At 42.4% G+C, this 22,556-nt stretch overlaps 1 protein-coding gene across 1 annotated transcript in view; it reads right to left on the reverse strand.

Annotated features, from left to right (window-relative positions):
* Positions 1-578: 578 nt before the first annotated feature.
* Positions 579-22,556, reverse strand: part of PDLIM5 (PDZ and LIM domain 5) — a 130,470-nt gene continuing 108,492 nt past the window's right edge. Inside the window, exons 17-21 of the mRNA XM_082482209.1 lie at positions 12,181-12,355; positions 6,674-6,854; positions 5,556-5,676; positions 1,691-1,806; positions 579-792 (exon numbers count right to left, since the gene is read on the reverse strand). Coding sequence (XP_082338335.1) covers positions 703-792; positions 1,691-1,806; positions 5,556-5,676; positions 6,674-6,854; positions 12,181-12,355 — 683 coding nt within the window. The 3' untranslated portion in view covers positions 579-702. The remainder of the gene's footprint in view (positions 793-1,690; positions 1,807-5,555; positions 5,677-6,673; positions 6,855-12,180; positions 12,356-22,556) is intronic.

Here is a 22,556-nt window from a genome sequence, read left to right on the forward strand (position 1 = left end):
TGTTTTCTTTTAAGTGGCATCTTCTAAACTATTCCTGTTCACCGGCACAGCCACCACTCCACTTAACTGCTTTGTAAAAGTCTCTATCGTTTGTAGACTCATCAGAGATTTAACTGCAAAGGCACAAGTGGGTGTAATTGTGCAGGAGGCCTCACGTATGAGTATCAGATGAAAATAACAGTTATTGAACTATATATTCTGTGTAATCTTATCTTTGCTTTGAATTCCTTTTAATGGAGTTTAGCTGCAATACTTTTAGACACACTTTAAAAAACATCAGCGCGATAAAGTGATCTGGATCACTGAAGCCAATCGCCTTTTATTTGTTGAATAGCAGCAAAACCAAGACTCCTAACATCAGGTATTTAGTTTTATAGAAGTTTCTCTTCTCATACTGAAGCAGATATAAATGTGGCCATAAAATCATGAAACCAACACAATAATGTGCCAAGTATAGAAGTAAAGGCACTCCATTCGTTCAGCTTTGGTGCAATTCCCATTTCCTATCTTTTTATGAAGCAAAACCCTAACCGATAAACGTTCCGAGAATTAGCGTACAACCACCCACCCACCCCCAGTTTCCACATTTCTCTTCCATTTTTAGAAAAACATATATAAATAACTTTAACCAATTATCGAACATGGACATTTTAACTTTTCTTTCTGCTCGGTACGTTTGTTACACAAGATGAGCTCCAAGCATCAGATGTTGATAGAGTGAGCGTGTTTCTTGCACAGTGGCTTGTCTTTCTTGGAGAAGAAGGTCTGACCCTCCAAACTGTCACTACATACCTGAAATGGGATAAAAAAGAAAACATCACTCAATTCAGATGGATGAATTACACCATAGGTTAATCAGAATGCCAAGTGATGGCACTGTATTATGCACAGATATATTCAAAGAATAAGAACTGTTACCTTTTTCTCAGGCATAGCCTTTTAGATGTAATACTTATGGTTGATGTAAGTATAACCTTCCTTTCTTTAAGTCAACAGGTTCTTGGCTGGGAGCAGAGTTAGGTTCAGCATTTTTAAAAAATATGCCATCATATTAACGAGGGTGAATGGGCACAAGTTAGAACACAGGAAGTTCCGTTCAAGTACACGGAAGCACTTCTTTACGGTGAGGGTGACAGAGCACTGGGACAGGCTGCCCAGGGAGGTTGTGGAGTCCCCTTCTCTGGAGATTTTCAAGACCCGCCTGGGTGCAGTCCTGAGTAATGTGCTCTGGGCAATCCTGCTTTGGCAGGGGAGTGGGACTAGATCATCTCTAGAGGTCCCTTCCAACTCTGAAAACTCCATGATTCCGTGATAAGGATTGGAACGTTTTTTTTTTTTTTGGGTCATAAAATATTAGCAGGTGATACTTTGGCTATAGTGTCTTTATATCAAAAGTGCTCTTGCTACTTTAGAAACACAGCCTGTTCCTGTATGGCCTTCAACGCTTGCTCCGAGGAAGTAAACGTCAAGGGTTAAATGCTAGGACACATGGCTGCAATCCAGGCCAACTCCTCTGGACGGGCGCCAGAGGCTCACAATAGCAACACACCTTCCAAATTAACTGGGAAAATGCTTTTTGTTTGGGCTGGGAGAATTGAAAGAGGTTTTAGCTGTTAACTCCCACCTCGGTCAGGTTAGCTCAAGCACCGCTGCCACAGGTTTGTAAAAATTCCAGACCGGCATTACTTACCGAGCACACAAAGCAAGTGTCATGCCAAGTGTGGCCCAGGGCTTCAAGAAACCTGTCTCCAGCTTCAATGGGGAACTCACAGCCATGGCACATGGTACCGAAGAGGGCATAGTAATCTGCAAACAAACACAAACAGATTTTAAAGATGAAGCGTATGCAGAAAAGTGAGACCGACCCTTTGAAACCTTTGTGCTTTGCTTTCAATGGCAGGCTCCTTACCTCCTCTCCGGCTCTGCCTTGGAAGCATACCCTGGCTGTTCACAGTACAGACCGCTTCAGCAAGTAACTAACTCCTCACTTAGATTCTGGCACAACATTTGCCCCAGAAAATTCTACAAAATCTACTACACAAAATCACGCAATCATTACACTCCTGTCCTAAACAGAGTCTAGCCATTTGGATCAAGTCAGAATAGTTTTCTAGTCATTGGAGTTTATTATGCTCTTTCAAAAAGAAAAAAAAAAAAAAAAAGACAAACCAACCAACCAAACAAAAAAAACCCACAAAACCAAAAACTCCCAAACCCCCTACATACCACAAAAAAAAAACCCAAAACCAAACCAGAGGCTTTAGCCAATATATTTATTGCATTTGACAAAAAGTATCAGTAGGGTGTTAGGATGGTTATTAGTGACAGCTGTCACTGAAGGGTATTCACACCATTCATTTTTAGGCACTGGATTGATTTGGTGCCTCTGGATGCCCCCCTGGAGTCAGCAGAGAAAGGCTGCTCCACCAGTTTCAGAGAGCATGGACCAAAACCCTGGGCACCAAACCGGTCATATTCCCCACCGACTGCAAAGCGTGAAAAAGAGAGCAGGGCAGACCGGCAAAATAAAATACAGGTATAAAATTGGGTGGGAGACACTGACACCCACCCCCATCCCCACGGCCTCGGTGTGCCGCACTCGCTTCTCTCTGCATAGAGCCACCTCAGGGGCTACAAGTCACCACAGCCCCCCGCTGCCCACCTGTGCAGACCTCTATTTCACCCCAAGTTGTCTGGTCTTTTCCACTTATTTTAACTCTCAAACACCCCATTCTGAGACGGATATGTTTTGTTCCCGCACAGAAGACAACAGCATTAGTGCTATAACAGGAGAGAATTTGGGATCAGCATGCTGCCAGGCCAAATACATAATGTCACGCAACATCACGTCTTCGTAAGATGAACTACAGAGTGACAACCATAATGAAGTTTTGGACTCCATCCTTAATAGTAACGCTTTGGCTCTGACAGGGAAACTAGATGTCAGGGGTTGTTTTCAAGGGGCCTTATAAGGAGTGGCAAGCAGGGTACAAGGAGATTTTTTTTTTCCCTCCACTAGATTATACAGATCTGCTGAAGCTCTAGTGCTTGCTGCAGCAGAGCCAACATGTATCAAGCACAAGGGAAGAGTCCTGTTTTGGCTTAGTAAGACAGTGTTTTGTATGATGACCTCAAAAAGCATCATCGTAGGAGGCATCTCAGCAGGACGGGGAACACAAGTGCTCTGGAAAAGCAAAGCCCTTGATGGCTGCCAGCGGCAAGAAACAGCTTCACCGATCGCCTTCATTAATCCATGCTACTGGCGTGCATTTGCAAGCGTTTAAGCAGAAGACAGACAATAAAAATGTCAAACGGTAGAACACCTCTGTGCAAAAACCCTGAAGGACGTGGTCTCACGACCATACTGTTTCAGCTCTTTGCGTTCGTGTTCCTACAGAGTCTTTTACTGACACTTTCCTGGTACCAGTAGTTAAAGCCTTTTGAAAGTTGACCTGTGGTTTGTGTTGATAAGTTTATTGGCTTTTCTTCTGAAGAAAAGGCAATAGGTAAGGCAGAATGAAGGGCATCAGCTTTCTTTTGCTTTTGCATGCTTGAGTTGTGATGCCACAGAAACCTTTCAAGGCAGACTTCTCATAGTCATGTATCAATGCTTACCGCACACAGGAATTTGAAACTAGGTTACTAACTCTGCACTTCAAAAAGTTCAAAGTTGTAGCTATTTGCATTTTTATTTTAATTTTAGCATTGACATCCACAACTAGAATATTTTGCAGATTAAACCCTCTTAATACTAATAGCTGATGCTGTTATAATTTCAAATACAGATTTAAAATTAGAACCCTCCTTTGCACAAGGAAGAAGGAAAGTTGGCAGTGACATTTACTCCTTATTTCTTTAAAATTAGTCATAGACTCTTAACTCCAGCTGGACTGGAAGCCTTTGAAGAATGAATGTATCTCAAATTAATATCTAGTGAGCGAGCCAGAGCCATTACAACGTATCACTGCCAATAACACCTCACAGAATGTGTCTACATTAACTTGTGCTAGCAACTTTCTATCTTAGAAATAAACTTTGTGAGAAGTATAATATTCTTGACAATTTATCCCAGTGTTTCCTGCTCGCAGTGTAGAAGAGCGCACATTTGTGCACAGGAGTTGTAACAGTAGCACAAATCAATGCATCGCACAACATACGGGTCATTTGGTGGCAGGAACAAGAATCCAATATTAGCAGAACAAAGCCGGTCACGAGCTTTCCACCCAAAGGGGAGTTATCGATTCCTCCAGTACTATTTTTGAATCATCAAATGGTTCCAAGATTAGGGGCTTCAGATGGCTTCAGGATGAAATTTCACCGTGCTGTCACACTGGAGGATGCTGCTCGTATATCCATTTCCTCTGCTGCTCCACGAATTCAATAGGAGTAACACGTTACCCCACTTGTGTCACTGAGTTAGCAATAACCTACTGCGTCCTTTCGTGTCTGCCAACACTTCATTAAAGGCGCTCTCACAAGAGAAATTTTGATAAATTTTGCCTGCTTTCCTCATCCTTTCAGTACCTAATGTTCTCCATGGCACCTGCTGCAAACAAGCGCTGGATCAACCCAGAAGGAAATCTTGGCTCTAAACAGGTCACTAGGATTTCACACTAAATCTTTTCCTGGCCAATCCGCTTCCACCTCTAGTTAAACTACAATGCTCCTTACAGTAGAAGGAAAAACACAGAAAAGGTCCAACTGATGGTTCTAACATGAATGTAAACAGCATGCAGTGTGAAAATAGACAATTTTGATAGGATTTTTTTTTATTTTCCATTTTGTGGAGTACTCTCCCAAATACTATCTATTTCTCTCCTAGCCCAGAAGGGTACACGGAAAGTTTTAAGAAAACTAGGAAACCAACCTGAATAAAAACTGTTCATATTAATAAAAAAGATACAATTAAGCTGGAAGTGCTAAAAAACAAACCACGATCCCTCTGAACTTCTACGCCACGTCTTTCATGTGATATTGCTCATCGGGCTTTCAAGTGCTATAATTGTATCACTCTGTTTTTCCCCTAACAGCCTGTTTTCTTTATCCCAAGCTTATGTTCAACAGATGTTATCCCTGATCCTGCAACAAACTTCCTGGGCAGACTGCTTGCTCTTGGAAGTCCCTCCCGGCTGTGAATAAGGCGATTCAGAGTAAAACACATTACTAAACAAGCAAATGCCAGCAGAGTAAATAGGTAGATTTACATAAACTCCAGATTATTTTAAGGCCAACCAGAAAGTCACCCTAAAATTAACATCCTGCTGTACCACTGATACCTACAGCTGAGGGCTTAACAGGAACGACAAGTAGAACCAGTGACAGCCTGCTCCTGCCGAAGCCGATGACGAAATTCTCACCAGCTTCTCCTGCTGCGAACTCGAAGTGTCTACAGCATTTGTTGCTGCTTTGAACTGAAATACCACAGTTACATGAATTTGCTGGGACACTTCTTCTGAAGTGACGCTTGAGAAAAAGGAACTATTATTTTTTTCTACTACTATTAAGCTCTGCTTTCCCGCACAGCTGCAGGAAACTTTGGTTGTGTTGCTTCTTACCCGTCTCACAGTAGGGATCGCCGTCTTCTAAGTGGAAGACATTATTGCGGATGGGGTTATGACAGGCCACACACACAAAGCAGGAAACGTGCCAAGTTTGTTTCAAAGCATTTATTACTTCCTGTGGGGATTAGAAAAAGTGTTATTAACACATTATTTTGATGTGATGACTAGATTGTGGTGACCGTGCCTCCGCACTTGATTCGTTTCAAGAATACTTTGTTTCCTACTGCTACTTTGAAAACGGGTTGTGCACACAATCTCTGCTGATGTTAAACTTAACGAGGTGCTTTATTTATGATACATCTCCTTATTTGTTAGACACAACCTTTCGTATTTTGGAAGGTTCAGTATAGAGTTGGACAGATTTAACAATTCATTTGTTCACCTTTTCCATTTTAATTAGGATCTCACCCATAACGGTCCCCTGGAATAAGAGAAGCAGCATCTCTGATGTCTCCTCAAGTCTGTGAACAGTTAATCAGAAGACTTCACATAGAAAATTACGACTGCTCTGTGTTGTTTTGGAAGACAATATAGTGCCAAATATGACTTGAGAATTGTACTGCCAGAGCCCTGTGTGACCCCAGTTACACAAGAGCCCAGACACATTGCTGTCTGCAGTAAAGCGGCGGACGATCAGCTGGCAGGCTCAAATTAGCAATATTAGTGCCGAGGAGGATAATGCAGTCTTTCTATCTAGATTACCATTGGGAATATTTTGGTACTTCGCATCTAGCCAACCAGCGTGTTCCCCAGCACTCAGCTTAGTTAGGGAGGATTATTTATTCCTCCCCACTCTCACCTCCTTTCCCATTTTGTAAAAAGTTGCAGATTAAAAGCATTTTGCTCAAGAAAACAACAGCTACAGAACAGCTTCATGAAAACAGGAGCTGAACCTGGAAGAGCCAAGGAGACCACAGCACCTTTTCTCAAAGAGTCTGAAAAGGCTCAACATTAGAAGAGCTAAAAACATATTCTGTATGTGACGGGAGCTGAAAAGGTATGTTTGGAGGAATGCAGACTGGGCCAGACAAAAGGGAATTTCATTGCAGAGAAGCATCGAACCCTGTGATCATTGCTCCCACTGAAAAACAGGCCACTTGCTGGTCACTTACCCCAAGTATCTTCCTTTGGCACTTTGAACACTCAGGGGCGAAGAACTTCTCATAGCAGACCTCGCAATACAGGGCCCCTTTCTCTTCCACAAATCCAATGTAAGCCATGGAGGTTTTGCAATGAGCGCAGTTAAACTCCTCTGGATGCCACGACTTCCCCAAAGCCACCAAGAAGGGTCCTCTGGTTAGAAAGAAGAGATTTTGTCAGCAAATGCCCCTGGGTTGGCTCCTGCAAAAGCTGTTAATGGGCTTAACCTGCAATACCTCTGTGCCATTATTACGCTGTTCATAAACTTAGACTGCTGCTCCATCCCTCTTTCCTCCTATGGGCTCAAAGAAAGCGTCAAGGGTTGACTAGATCTATCCCATTGAACTACTTCCTAGAAACACCTGACCACAATAAATACTAATTCTCTTCGCTTCACTGCATTTCAGAAATCTTATTTTAGAACTACATTAAATACAGCGCTGAAGTGGCTGCTAAAGAAAAGAAGAAAAAGAAGGATGTTCCCTATGTTCCCAACTATTTCCATCTATTGAAAAGAGATATTTGACTCGGTCACACAAATGCACGCCAAAAGAGAACTGATCGTATCAAGGCCACAAATGTTGAAGTAGAATCAACTCCATTAAGAGCCGATAACACCAGTTTCTTGTGAGACAAAAATTCAATTGCTGTCCTTATCCAACAAGTTTGTTACAGGGTAACTCATCCCAGTTGTTGGGTTTGGGGTTTTTTGTTGGTTTGTTTGTTCCCCCACCCCAGAAGTTAGTTAAATATGACCGTTTTCTCCAAACACAGACCCTCCTCTACTATTTGCAAACACAAAATAACGATGCTTTTATAGTATTTGTCTGGCTAACGCAACAAGGTTAATAGACAAGATGAAACTGTCCATTTCTCACTCAACAAAAACTTCTGTTCATAACTCATAAATCCCAGGCACATACCATTGTACCTGTATTCATCTGAAAACATATTCAGCATGCTAATGTCTTTAATGAACTTATTTACTTTAATGAGGTGCATCCTGGGTCCCACCAACACTCAACCTTTCAGAACTTAGGTTTCAGGTGAACTTTGTGGTCCAAGTTCATCTCCCTCACCAGATTTCCCATTTTTACAATACCAATAGAGATGCCATTCTTCAGTAATGCAGCCCTTTTATCTGATCTAATACTTCACTGCAAAAACAGTGTAAGGTACTAATATCATCACCCTGTTCCTAAACATTTTTTTTTTAATTGAGTAAGCTGCAAGATCATTTTTGTGTAAGATAAGATTCTCATATGAACGAGGCAACAAAAAAAGAGAAGAAGAAAAAAAATTAAAATTTTCTTCCAGGATTATACTGGCAGTAAAATGGGAATATAAGCAGGCAGAGGACAGATGCCAACTTCATCGAGAGTAGAGGGCAATTATTTTCATTTCTCTTCTACATTTCCTCTGGAGATGCTATGTATTTTCAACAGGATGAGAAGTCAAAACTAAGGGACTCAAACAGATTTAGGACAACCCACACACCTTCTGAGATGATGAACATATTTAACCTGCAACAGTTTCTTCTGTCTACCTCTGTTTATCGTTAAGAAAGCAGTGAAAAAGGGCTCCTGGAGAGCAGCTCGTAGCCCTTTAAGGAGGGAGCCGGGGTCAAGCGCAGCTCTCTGGCCCCCGCTCCCAGCGGATGCCTGAGCAGTGCAAACACTGACCTAACCCGATACCCTCCCGCCGCCCTACAAGCACCTTTTTACATCAATGCCCTTTCAGTTATGTACTGATCAAACAATACAAGCCCTTATGTACAACAAAGTGCTCTCAGTGCGCCGTGTCAGCGCAGGCTAATTTAACAGATTCATTAACACGGGGCTGACAGCGAAGAGGCTCTCCCGGCTCCAGGTAGGATTGAGTTTCTGGCCAGCTGCACCGAAACGATAGGCTCGGCTAGCTCTGCAAGGGAAGGCGAGTACGCCAGCGACGGGAGGGGAAGGAATTTTTACAACATCTGCTGCGTTTAGCTCTCCAGAGTTTCCAGCTCTGACATGTTGAGGTTAGCCATTCAGGACAGCGCGCAGGAACCCAGACGGATGGGGAACAGCCCGAGAGTGCACCTACGGAGTTTCTTTCCCAAAGTCCCCAGACAGCTGTGGCCGGTGCCCTGCACAATGTCTCCGAGGTGTTCCATTAGCGGGCTGGCTCCCTGCACACACGTGTCCAGAAGAACGCTTTCTAAATACAATTTTACTTTTAATCAGGCTGTAGTTTAAACATGTCAAGCTGATGCTGCAGCTTAATGACACCAGTGACTTAAAAGCTGCCCCAAAGCACGTGGAAGAAAGAAAAAAAAAAAAAAAACACCTGCCACGTAAAATACACTAAAACATGATACTCAGAACTTGGAGGTGTTCCTGGTCTCTGCATTTTTTTTGCGAACAAAATGATAGCTTCCAGCAATGAAAGGTATTTATTTGCTGTATTCATCTGAAAAGCAGTTTAAAGTCCCTATTTGAGTAAGGGGGCCGCATGCCCACACTCACACACCCTACGGGAAGCAGCTAGGGCACGAAATGCCAGGAAGATGGCTGCAGATGGCTTCATCCTTCCTTCCTCATTTAAGACAAAAAAAAAAAAAAAAAACCAAACAACAATAAAAAAATCCCACATGCCTCTGTCATCTAGAACATATTTTTAAAGGTGGTGCTAAAAACCTTCCATACAAAGGTATGGGATGACCCAATTGGCAACAGTTGGCTATGAATGCACCTCTATCCCAGGCTACTTTGACACGCTAAGCATTTCTGAACAAATTTCCGGCATCACCATCCAGACCACATGAACCAAACCCAAAGATGGAGGCAAACAGTAGTAATTTTTCAAAGGGATTCTGATGTTTTTATAACAGTATTTACAGAATCTTATGCCCCAAAGGATCACCAGGCACATAAATTTGGTAGCCACCTAAAACACCTGGGGTTATGCATGTAGCAATGATATAGGGGCAAAGTGGAAGGAGAAGTAAGTAATGTACCGGGAATATAATCACAATTTCACTATCTTTACACTTGCAACTAAATATAACTTCATCAGTATGGTCATGACGTATTAGTATGCCGATAATCTAGTTTCTCATGTGGCTTTTATTACGATAGCAAGCCAGCACTGAAATTTGGTGGTAGAGAGATCAAAAGGATTTCCACATCTGCTAAGTAGGCCAATCACTTTACAGTTAACCATACAGCAGTCTACGCTACGGGAAGTTTCTTTTTCTCCTCACTTGAAAATGCCACAACATATAATTGCTGTATAGCAGATGCAGAAGGGAATGACCATTGGTACGTTTTCCCTTTTGCCTTTAAAAACAATTAAGCTGTATGAAAAGGTGACGAAGCCAAATCATCATTCACAAGCAGACACGCCAAAGAGTATGTTCTCAAAGGAGATTCAGGGAGAACACGTTTGGACTTCTAAGGGAGAGCCAACTCTGCACTGCAGCACTTGGTAAGACTGCCCAGGAACCAGAAGTCTTCATCAGGAAATGTCAGAAGTTTGTCAGACTGTCACAGCAAGTAGATCAAGGGAAATTTAGTTTGCCTCCAGCTTTGATTCTTTTAGACACGGAAAGAAAAGTTTACTTAATGAAGCTTTGGAAAAAAAACCAGAATCTTCAGACAATCACTGTATGAATAATTAAAGAGAGATTAAAAAGTTATAAGATGTCTCTAAGAAATGGTTTTGGCTCAACCAGCCACGGTTATTCTATGCCCGAGTGTAAAGTAACCAACCCCACAACGCATTTTGGCTTCAAAACAGATGTACAATACAATGTCACTTGATCCTCCTGCTACCTTTTCATAGGTAATGCTACCACTAAGGGCATGAACTGTAATTATGCTAGAACTTCAATTTGAAATGCCATTGCAATCTTTCAAATCCACTGTACGCTGTGAACACAAGGCATATTTGGCATTGATTAATGCACGTCAACTCATCCTCAAATAAAACAACGCTTGCTTTTAATAATTGAGGTGGCATTTAACATACGAAGAAATATAAGGATTTAAACACCACCAGTAAATTACAAAGAAGTTAGACGTGGGTATCAGTTACTATTCATGAAGAGGTGTCACTTACAATAGGTGACAATGGCTTAGGTACTGTGAAGTAGGGCTCCGCAGTTTCTCCTCATGCATCCACGAAAAAGCAAAGGTTGTTCCATGGACCAATACGCTCCCCTACTTACAGGGCTGGAGCTCATCTCCTTTGTAATGATGATCAAAGTGGGAAAGTGGGGAGTAGCAGCAAGTGATTGAAGGGCCCAGAGGAGAGGCTGGCTGCTCAGGAGTGATCTGCAGACTGTGCTGCAAGATCCCACAGCACAGAGCATCAGCGAACCCTGCTAAACCACCGGTGCTGTAAAAGGCACTGAAATTTCTTGCATTCCCTTAGAACTGTTTAGGTTGGAAAAGACCTTTAAGAGCACCAAGTCCAACTGTTAACTTCGCATTGCCAAGTCCACCACTAAACAATGTCCCGAAGCTCCACATCTACATGTCTTTTAAGTACCTCCAGGGACTGTGACTCAACCACTTCCCTGGGCAGCCTGTCCCAGTGATTGACAACCCTTTCGGTGAAGAAAATTTTCCTCATATTCAATCTAAACCTCCTGTGGTGCAACTTGAGGCCATTTCCTCTTGTCCTGTCGCTTGTTACTTGGGAGAACAGACCGACCCCCACCTTGCTACAACCTCCTATCAGGTAGTTGCAGAGAGTGTTTCCCTCAGCCTCCTCTTCTCCAGGCTAAACAATCCCAGTTCCCTCAGCTGCTCCTCATTAGACTTGTGCTCTAGACCCTTCACCAGCTTCGTTGTCCTTCTCTGGACACTCTCCAGCACCTCAATGTCCTTCTTGTAGTGAGGGGCCCAAACCTGAACGCAGTATTGGAGGTGGGGCCTCACCAGTGCCGAGTACAGCAGGACAATCACTTCCCTAGTCCTGTTCACCACACTATTCCTGATGCATGCCAGGATGCTATTAGCCTTCCTGGACACACTGCTGGCCCATATTCAGCCGGCTGTCCACCAATACCCCCAGGTCCTTTGCCACCGGGCGGCTTTCCAGCACTCTTCCCCAAGCCTGTAGCACTGCATGGGATTGTCGTGACCCAAGTGCAGGACCCGGCACTCGGCCTTGTTGAACCTCATACCATTGGCCTTGGCCCATCAATCCAGCCTGTCCAGGTCCCTCTGTGGAGCCTTCCTACCCTCAATGCAGATGAACACTCCCATCCAACTTGGTGTCATCTGCAAACTTACTGAGAGCGCACTCGATCCCCTCATCCAGGTCATTGATAAAGATATTAAACAGAACTGGCCCCAGTACAGAGCTCTGGGGAACATTACTTGTGACCGGCCGCCAACTGGATTCAACTCCATTCACCACAACTGTTTGGGCCCACCCATCAGCCATTTTTTTACCCAGCGAAGAGTATACCCAGCAAATAGATACAAACCTAATGACTTGATTACAGTGTGCACACATGGGAGTACGCTTTCCTGCAGGAATATGCTCTGCCCTCTGAACCAACGTGTCTTGCTCATTTAGCTGAGGTGCCGTCGCGAATTTTTCACTCGGGGCAGTTGTTCCAGGTGGTTTAACACTGTTTGACGTCCATCCACTGGCAGGAGCTGGGGAAAGAGTGCCAAAAGCATTTAGAAGACCATCTTTCAGTACCAAGTAAATGATCTTGAAATACAGGCAACCAGCAACATTTGCTTAACATCTTTGTCCAGCGTATACCTGCCTACTTGAAGGAACAAATTAAAAAGCACTTCTTTTCCCCTCCTCCCCCACCAAGTATGTCCACCTACTTCATAAAATGTCTGTGAAATAACACAGCATGGTTTTGGCTAACTTGTAGAAGTAGTGGACAAATTTCAACATACTAAAAAAGTTAAGCAAAAGAATATACAACCTGTGAAGGCATTATTTTGCTTTAGATACAAAAGCTAAAGCCAAGAATACCAGTGTGTGAACAGAGACAGGAGAATATGACGTGTCTACTCTAAACATTTTACAGTGAGTGCAATAGATCATACGTCATTACTAACAGATTAAACAAGAGTACACTTTCAATACAACATGTCCAGGAACTTAAAATACAGGACTGTATAAGGAAAACATATTTTAAAATTGAATTTAAACACTAGTCTAGATCACTAGAAACTGCCAATCTGAAGCCCTCCAAAGGCCACGTTCAAATCCTCTTTATACAAGTTAAGACACAAACAAAAACCTGATGTTTTCACAAATGTATACATTCGCACACTTCCATTTGTGCTCAGGTTTTTAGTCTCGGAGAATAGACATAAGCTTTTACGGAGTACGAAAAATGCATTTACAAAAATGAAAGGCGCAGATGATACTGTTGCCAAGGGTACTGAAGAAACAAACAGTCCTCTGCTTGCCTTCCTCCTCTATTGATGCATGTACCTTGGTAACGTACAAGCTACAGCAACAGGAGTTTATGGGAGCGGTTATTCCTGTCAAGTGGAGAATTCTTTTTCAAGTACGTTAAAAAAAAAAATCCCACATTTCCATAGACTTTAGTTTGTAACCACAGGCAAAAGAAACAGTGAGCGTTTACTCGGTGTCCTGCTTTAGTGCAGCCGTACTAAACCTAGTAAATCAAAACGCGAAACTAAGATCCGAGTGGAAGGTCAGAGAGAAACAACCAAGCGATGACAGAGACATCGTACAGTGCAGGATGATGCTCCTGTTGCGATGATGCAGCTCTCCAACACGAGGTCAGGGCGCCTGTATATAACTTTGCAAAAAAATCTAGTTTGTGGAGCTGTCAATCTTTATGCTAATCTTCCTCTCCTGTCTTTCATATCATCTTCCAGGGAAAAGATGAAACAATTTTTATCATTATCCCCCTTAATGTAATGCTGATCAGCCTCTGCCCTACAGAAAAGATGCAAATAGGTTTCAGGTAAAATATCGCATTCCCTGCTCAAATGGAAGTGGCACGCTAATGTATAGAGAAGATAAATTTAAGCGACAGTAAATGCACATAGAAATGGCAATCCCCTGCTATTTACAGGAGTAAGATAGCCACACACCGTACAATTTAATCAAACCAATCCAGTGAACTTTAAATAACACACTCCCCTCTCTCTAGTCACACATATTTGTAAGCTAAGGCAACAGAGCTGGAAGAGAAATCCTTTTTAGCACCAATACCTTTGTACTATAATTATGCTTGGTATTAATCCACTGATATGGGCTCAATACCTACTCTTGCTTACTCTTTCTCTGCATGAAGAAGCAATATAGTCATACACCTTTTCTTGTCTAACTGGCTCGTTCAAATTTTTTTCGAATCAGGTCATTTCAAGACTGACATTTTTTGATCCTTTTCAGTATCTGAATTAGTAAAAATTATACCAGTTCATCAGCAGGTTTTGTTTTGTTATATTTAAAAACAAAACCAAAACACAAGACTATTGTTTATATTAAATGTATAATTATTTAATTTCAGTATCTTGAAAAATAACATCTTGATTCTAGAAACATTCAGCATTCCTGAGTAGAAAGTATTTAGGAATAAAAGCACTTGATCTTGAACAAGTTACTCTGCTACCGTAGTTCATTTTAGATTATAAATGCCTGCTAAACTGATAACATAGGAACAGATAAAAATGGAAAAGGTGCCTGAAAGGCTTTGAAGACATGAACAAAAATGGTTTTGATTAATAGCACTTTCCTCCTCTGTCATCACACATGGCCTTCTAATTTTCAGGTCCCATTTCACGAGAATACAAAAATACACACTAAAACCAAATCTGTTTGAAGACTGCTTTTGCCATAAATCAAATTGCAGCACAGCTCCCAGTATATTGTTAATTTCTGTTTATCTGTTAAATCCCAAAGCTCATTCAGACACATCAGCTAGGTCTTGTTTGCACTGTGTAGCTAAAAAAAAGTCCTTCTGCTTGCTTAAAGGGGAAAAAAAAAGTACAAACACCACAATTATTCCCTCTTTGGTCTCATTACAGCTTTCATTCATGCTGTTTTTATGAATGATGCTTTTCTGAACACTACTCAACTTTAAAGTTACTACTGGCCAGGAGCAGGATTTGTCTACATAAACTTTCTCTCAGAGTTGTTAGACAAATCATTCATTTCTGAGTTATTCAGAGCACTAAAAAAAGGAGAGAAGGAGATAGCCCATCAGTCTGGAAAATAACTTCGGTCTGTTAATGACCCAATGTTAAAACAAAAATTCTCTTTTAAGCGAACCATACGATAAACCGCACAAACTTGTGCTCTGTTAAGCCAGAGCTGCGGCCTAAGCAAAAACAAGCAAAGCATTTAGTACTGGGGACCACTTCACTGAAACAGGTGAACTCCAGTTCAACACCCAGACCTCCAGCAGACGCAGGACTCCCATGGGATCACAGCCACAATGCAAGCAGAATAAGGGGAAAAACAAATAAGCCCTAAGCCTTCAGACACTTCTATATTTGCCAGAATATTTTTGGATACTGGACAAAAACTAATTTCTAAAAGGCTTTTCAACTGTCATTTGTAAATTTATGTCACTATTTGGTCTGCTGTGATGGGAACAATATCTAATTGATGACCGCAAATGCCATTAGCAGCTGAGAACTAAGACAGAAAAGTTGCCTTCTACTCAAAAATCCTTGAAAAGCAAGACCTTAAAGGATTTTATTAAAAACTCTCTTCTTCCATCCCTCAAGGCCAGTGTAAAGCCAGGAAGCTCCCTGTCCATGCTCACAATTTGTCCCCACAGCATTGTCTCAAGGGGGATTTTTCTCTTGGCTGGTATTCACGTTAAGGCCTTGTTGGTCTTGGACAGTGCTATTCCCCTCTATTCCTGTTATGAAGTGGGCTCAAGTTTCTTTCACTTCAGATCTTTCATCCTAAAGAAGAGGGGTCACTCTACTTCCATTGCCTTTAGACCCATACTCTAATTATTAAACAAAATACACCAGCACACTACAGTAATAGCTATTTCACCGCATTTATTATACTGGTTTCATTGTGAACTTTCCACAGTTGTTCTGCTAGATTTTTTTTCACTGTAGATCATTCCCCCTTTCTCACTGCTTGATTTGCTTCAGTCTTATCTTCCTCGTTCCCATCTGAACACCAGCCAGAGGACAGCTTTTATTGCTCACTTGTGTCTTTCCATAGGCCACAAACATGCCTTTAACACTCTGGTAATTTTAGCAAAGGTTAGTTACTTCCACTGCAACCCAAACAGCATTTTTTCGTTGATAGTGGTATTTTTGTTTGTGTATTTTGGCTTGGTTTTTTATTAAAAAAAAAAAACAACCCAACACTATTACTTCCCTACTTAAAAACTATATGAATTCTCAGTATTTTTTTCCCCAACAATATTCCACCACTTGTACCTACAGGATTTCAAATATTAGGTCTGTTTTCTTGTTTAGAACGAATGTTTATGTTTCCCAGCTATCCCTTCTACTTATACAGCAAGTTTAACACCCCTGTACCGGACAAGGTAATTTTTCTGCAAGCAGAGAGGAAGAGGACGCTCCGAGTTCCCACATTTCTCCTCCTCTCCTTTCTCTTCCCTATTCCTTTGGAAACCTTTCAGTTTGAAACACAACGACATGATTTAAAGAAAAACGTCGTGCCCTGAAAACCTATGCAGGTGTTTTTTCTTGCAACGAGAAGCTTTTACCAAGGGCACACCACTAATAACAGGGTAGGAACAAATTATTACAGTCAATCTAAGCAAAGACCCCTCAACTCCTGGCGATCGGTCTGAGCTCTCCTGTGGTTCGCGCTTTATACTTTGCCTTTTCCATATACGATTTTGGATCCCACCAGCAGCTCTGTTCTCCAAGAGTGCTGGGGAGGTGCCCTGATACCCAAGGTGCACGCGCATTCTTAATTGCGAACGACGGCCGTGTGGGGATGGGAAAGGAAACCACTCCAGCTGCCTCTCGACACAATCTCACCACGTATTTCTCTGGGCGCCACCTTTGTTAGTTGAAACGGGACAGAGCACAGCAACTTTCGCGGGTGCTCTGAAGACTTCTAAATTACATTAAGTACATAAAATAAATAAATAAAAGAAATTATTTATAAGAATTATACACCCCATCAGGAGCTGTTCTACCCTGTGTGCCAGAGAGGTTTGGGTTCTCTGCAAGTCACGAAAAGATCTCTGTGGCCAAATTTCAGAGTTTTGCAGGCTTCGTTTCACCTTCCCTCTCTTTAATCAAACCTTCTAAAGCACTGTTGGTTTGCACTTGTGTATTATCTTAGCTGGCTTTTCTAAAACAGAAAACACTCTGTACCCAACTATTAACTTTCTACTTTATTAGGTTTAAGTTTAGCAAACCCTCAATGTTTGCTTTCACTAAACTCCTTGGTATGGCCAGCTTAATATTTAACAAAGTTTTAGGCAAGGTAAAGAAATGGCTTTTTTTTCTTTTTCAAAAATCCCAGTGTGACTTTGCCCTTGTTAGACTAACAATAGGCTGTTCCATCGCTGAGCACATGGATAACTGCAAACACTGGCAAAAGGTTTGGAAGACAAAGGGAGAAAGGCGGATACGCGGCGGTGCCAAAGTCACTTTGACAGAGGTTCTCTGGTGCGTAGCAACAATACAACAACCTGAACTGTTTAACGCTCACTTAAACATAACATCAGACTTCATGTAATATCTATAAATAACAATGCTACTTTAAGCAGTGGGAGTGCCAGAACTTCATTTTAAAGTGTTCTAACTCAGTGATTTATACGCTGCTATCAAACTACTGTATTATAAATGGAAAATATAAAGCTTCATACGTCCCATTTTCTGACTTTTCTTAATATATCTGTACAGTAAGAAATCTTCCTGTGCCTTCCCTCCAAACCAAACAGATGGCCGGATGAAGCAACGTGTCTGAAAAGCTCGGCTGTCAGCTCGTTACATTAGCCGTATATAACACCCCATCCACTCCCAGGCCTGCGTGAAATCGCACAAGTTCAATGCAGAAAGCTCCAGGACAAGCGAGCGAGGCAGGAAAAAAAAAAAATAAAAAACAAACCAAAAAAAACCCCAACAAAACCAAACACCAAAAACCACAAAAAAAAAAAAAAAAAAAAAGAACCCAAACCCCTGTGTTCAGCAGTTCTCCTTTTGTTTCCTACAGAATCTTGGAAGCGCAGTCAGAGCTAAACCCCTGCTGCTGATTAAAGGCAGAACAGGAAGGATTAAACCATTATCATGTCTTTAAATGCCGGCGAAGGCTGGTATGCGCCCGTGGAAAATCACAACAGGTGCCACCCTGGCCCAATTTCAACAACCCTTGCAACTGGAGGGGCTAGTTCCTGCGCTAGCAACCAGCCTTTCAACTGGGAAGGCTCTGGCTAAATTAGCTGTAGAGCATCTTAATTAAAACGAGTATGGTGGTTTTGGCTCTCTCAGCCTGTCTCCTTGCGATTTGTTACATCACAGACCATCACAAATTTGGCACAACTGGCATCGCTTTTACCGAAATCGTGCCTCGAGGAGAGAGAGAAAACGAAGACCTGTACAATAGGGTTTCATTTCTCTGGAGTGACAGTTTCGAAACCCATTTGGTAGCTTTCTGCAGAAAACGTTTTCTCTCCCTTGCTTTTCGCTCCTGTTCTGACCTCGACAGCTTGACCGTGCCCGTGCAGAGCGTGACTGTCCAGGCTCACTCACATGCGGATTACCTACCAGTTTCACGGAGCTGATGTTTAACATTGAACAGTGATAAGAACGCATTCACCGGAGGAATATTGACTTTTCATTTGTTGAGCAAATATTAGGCACGATTCCTGGCTGTCTTATACCCGTACATCTGAGCAGGGCACATCACTGCTCTCAGCCGGTGCTGGTGAGTGAAGGGGAGCTGATCTGGCAAGTCAGTCCCTGACAACAGGCTAGTTGCTTTTTAACAAATCAAAGGCGACAAGCATCTAATTTTGAAAGCCGGTGAATGTTCCCACTCTATGGATGTGAAATAACCACGGAGACAAATAGTCTCTTCACCTCTGTTTAAATGCGTAAAGGCAGGAATACGCATCTATCTGATCTATGTACGCAACTCGTTTAAGCGCGCAGCTTGGTGCAATAGCACATGAATTTAGCAACATCAAATCACAGGAAAATTGTGAAAGGTCACATTTGTAACAGAAAGCTGAGTTTCTGTTCAGCAGGTCCTGCAGTGAGGTACACCAAGCCAATCGGTCTCCCAACAAGTAGGTGGTACATTTCTGCATTGTTACTACGATCTGCTGCTTCTCAAATATAAACATTCAAGTTTTAGAAACGTATTCATTTTTTTACCATGTCTGCAGGAGTTGCAACTTCATACTACCATCAAATTAAGGCTGACGTTTATAAATTACTCTGGTTTCACAATGGGTTTTGCTTGGCTAAGTGACTTCACATTACTTAACTTGTAAGAATAAATTCTTGTGGTTTGCTGTCACATGACAATATAATCATTTAGATTAGATGAAAAATTAATAAGAATAGCAGTCCATACACCAGGATCAGGAAGCATTTGTGTTTTGACCTGTCAATCATACCACTTTTATGGAGAAGACTTTCTGTTTTTATGAATGGTGACCGCATTGTGGAGGAGCAATCTTTAACAGTCTTTTTCAGTGAAAAATACTGGAACTGTTTACATTTGGGGACTCTTTCTAGCCTTATCGACAACATAAGGATTTGCCATAACAACTCATGGTGTTACTCCAGTTTCTTCCCCAAGTTCTGATCATGGTCCTCAATCAGCACGTAGCTCCTTGAACCCCTATAAAAATTAGTCCTGCCTTTAATTTTCTGTTCTACAAAGGAAACAAATTGGGATGAGCGGGCTCTAAAAACAAAACTGCAGAAATTTATGAACAAGGTGATGCTGACGCAATAGTTCAGTTGCCTTTTCCACGCAAAAGTATTCCCAAAGCTGATGGGCCACCAACTTAGCCTGCCCAGTAAGCACGGCCTGTAAGGTCAACAGGACTGAGACAGGGGCAGGGATAATGACAAATGAAACACAGAAAGCCACAGGTGACAAGGACAGAAAGTGTTACAGTCCATCTCTTCATGGATCTCGAGCAAGGCCTTCCCGGGAGGACAAGCATTTTGCCATAGCACAATAGATCTCGGTGCCTCCCTCCTTCCCTCTCCCCAGCTTCACAGTGTCTGACCTTATGGCCAAACTCCCCAGTATGATACAGTCTGGATTTTTACCCCATTTTCCTCAGGAAACCTCTACAGACTAAGTGGCAAGGAAGGAGACAAAGTCCCAAACTGTCAGTATATGCAGGACAGGATGTCAAATCACACCTAGGAGCAGGCTTGTATTTTCTTCTCCTTTTAAAGTTTGAATTTTATCAAGGGAATGGGAAATAGAAAAAAAGAAAAAAGTGCAGCAAGACGGCACGCTAAGGATAACTCAAGAGATGGTAAATGCAAGTCCACCAAACACACGAAAACAACTGCAAGGAAATAGCAGAATTTTTCAAACAAAGTTGCCTGGGGAGCAATTTTTCTATGCTTACAGTCAGCTTCCAAGTGTGTTCCCTCTGCCGAAGGAAGCATGTGCTTAACACATGTGCTGGCTCGGGATTAGGCAACTGACAGTTGTGGGTATTGCAGAATATGCTGACATTCCCAAGCAGCTCTACTGGAAAGGGATTATATATCCCAGTGGTATCAGGCTGAGAGAGACCCTGGGAATAAGGAAATTGGCACACGCAGGTAACCGGTCACTTAAAACGGCAAGCTTGGGACGCTTCTATCGCAAACCCTTCCCATCCCCTCCTTGCAACTCAGCTGCCAAGCCCAGGAGGAAGGATGGTCAATCAATTGCAATAAAGCCCTCTTCTCCAAGCAGCAAACCAGCTTTTCTGGACGCCAGCTGTACCAGCTCACCACGGGGACCCCCGCGGGCGAAGCAGGACGCTGCCCGCCCAGCTCCTGCACGGGAAGGCAGGGGGCGGTGCTGGCAGTGCTGTGCCTGGCGCCCAGCCTCTCCGGTCCCCTCTGCACCACCAGCTCCCCCTCCCACAACAGCGGTTTTGAAGATGCCAGGGAACAGGAAGCGATTTCGCATGAGAAACGTAACGTTGGAAGTCCTCACCGCTTCTGACCATCGGCGGATCCTGCGGCGCTTTCCGCAAGAACAGTTCGTCTCCTGGCCAAACTCCCGTTTGTGTAACTGCATTTATTGGGTAATTATACTTTCTTAAATTGTCCCAGCAGTTTCAATTTACCACGGTGCTATTCACTTCCTTTCAAGATGCCATGGAGTGTTACAGCGTGCTGACAAGCAGCTGTTACGTTTCGCCCAAAAAGTGACTGCGCCACGGCAGCGATGGGTGAAAGCCATTCCTGCGCGCGCCTCGTGTGCTTGCGCACGGTACCGAGCCGGGAAAACGCTTTGGGGTTCCTTGGGGGTGAGCAGTGCTACATAAGCATACGGTGATAGTTAGCTACCAAATAACTCACTGTGATGTAGCTGGGATGTTGCGGGCATTTTTTTTTTTTTTTTTTTAATTTAATATAATCTTGTAAAAAGCTTCTTCCTCTGGTGGGGGAACAGAACATCATAGCTCAACAAAAAAGTGAGAAGTATAATAAAGCCTAGCCCGTACACTTAGCACACAGTAACAGCCTCAATTTGACTTATTTCAACAACTGAAAAAAAATCAACAATACGGACAAGAGATGCTGATAGCAAATGCGTTATTTGGAAACCTCTGTCCATGCAGATGCCACCACTGCATGGTGCGTCGTCCCACCTGCCCCCCATCTTCAATCCCTTGTGCATCCAATGCGCTAAAGATACGACTTTCTTATTTTATTTTATTTGTTTGACAAGCTAGGCTTTTATCCTGCTTATCTAGCTTCTTACCCATGTCTTAAAAGTCAGCGTGAGGCAGCCATTCCTCATTTCTTCCACCGAACCACTGAGGAATCCTGTTATATCAGGATTTTATTCCAGAGAGGGATAAAACCTGTTACCTTCACAGTGGGTGACTAATGTAGTAGTGTCTGTGGGTACCTCGTGAGTGCCTTCCAACAGCAGATGAGGATAGCTCGGCTCTAAGGGTGCTATCACTGCAACACCACTTGGATCATGACTGACTTCCGTACAGAGAGACCCAGTGCCTGAACCATCTCCAGGTTCACTATCTCAGCCATTCATTTTAGACCATCTTTTTCACCCACACCTTTTTCTTGCCGAGTCATGAAATAGAGATCAACGCGGATCATACCTCAGTTTTAACAAAAACGCTCTGACACCTTTAGGCATCTCTGCACAATCTCAAAAAAAAAACCCAAAAAACAAAACAAAACAAAAAACCAAACCCCCCAAAACCAAACAAACAACCCACCAACCAAAAACTCCTAAAAATGAAACCAAAAAATGAAACCATGCTACTTTTATTAAAAGAAATATAAGGGTATTCTCTGGTGGCCTATCCAAGAAAGGAAGATTCCAGCTAATAAACTAAAAGATGCTGTCTGAAAAAATGACTTATCCATGTAGTCAGGCATCTTAATAAATAAAGTCTCTGGTAATATTCACGCCACGCCACCAAACAGCAGATTACAGCTTCCCCAGACTCAAACAACATCCTGTGACATGTCAGCTTTGCTATGGAAACAACTTGGTGGTATATACAATATTCATTAGAAGGATGAGTGCTATTAGAGGTACAAAACTGTACTCCAAATAAGTTACTGCTATTAACAGCATACTGATAAACACATTTACATAAGATTATGTCTTCCTTCTAATTATTTCCTAAGCTCGACTTCAACTATGAAATCAATCAGACTCAAAGGGAAGATG

This window comes from Vanellus vanellus (genome assembly GCF_965231255.1).
Source record: "Vanellus vanellus genome assembly, chromosome: 4".
In the NCBI taxonomy this organism is placed as follows: Eukaryota; Metazoa; Chordata; class Aves; order Charadriiformes; family Charadriidae; genus Vanellus; species Vanellus vanellus.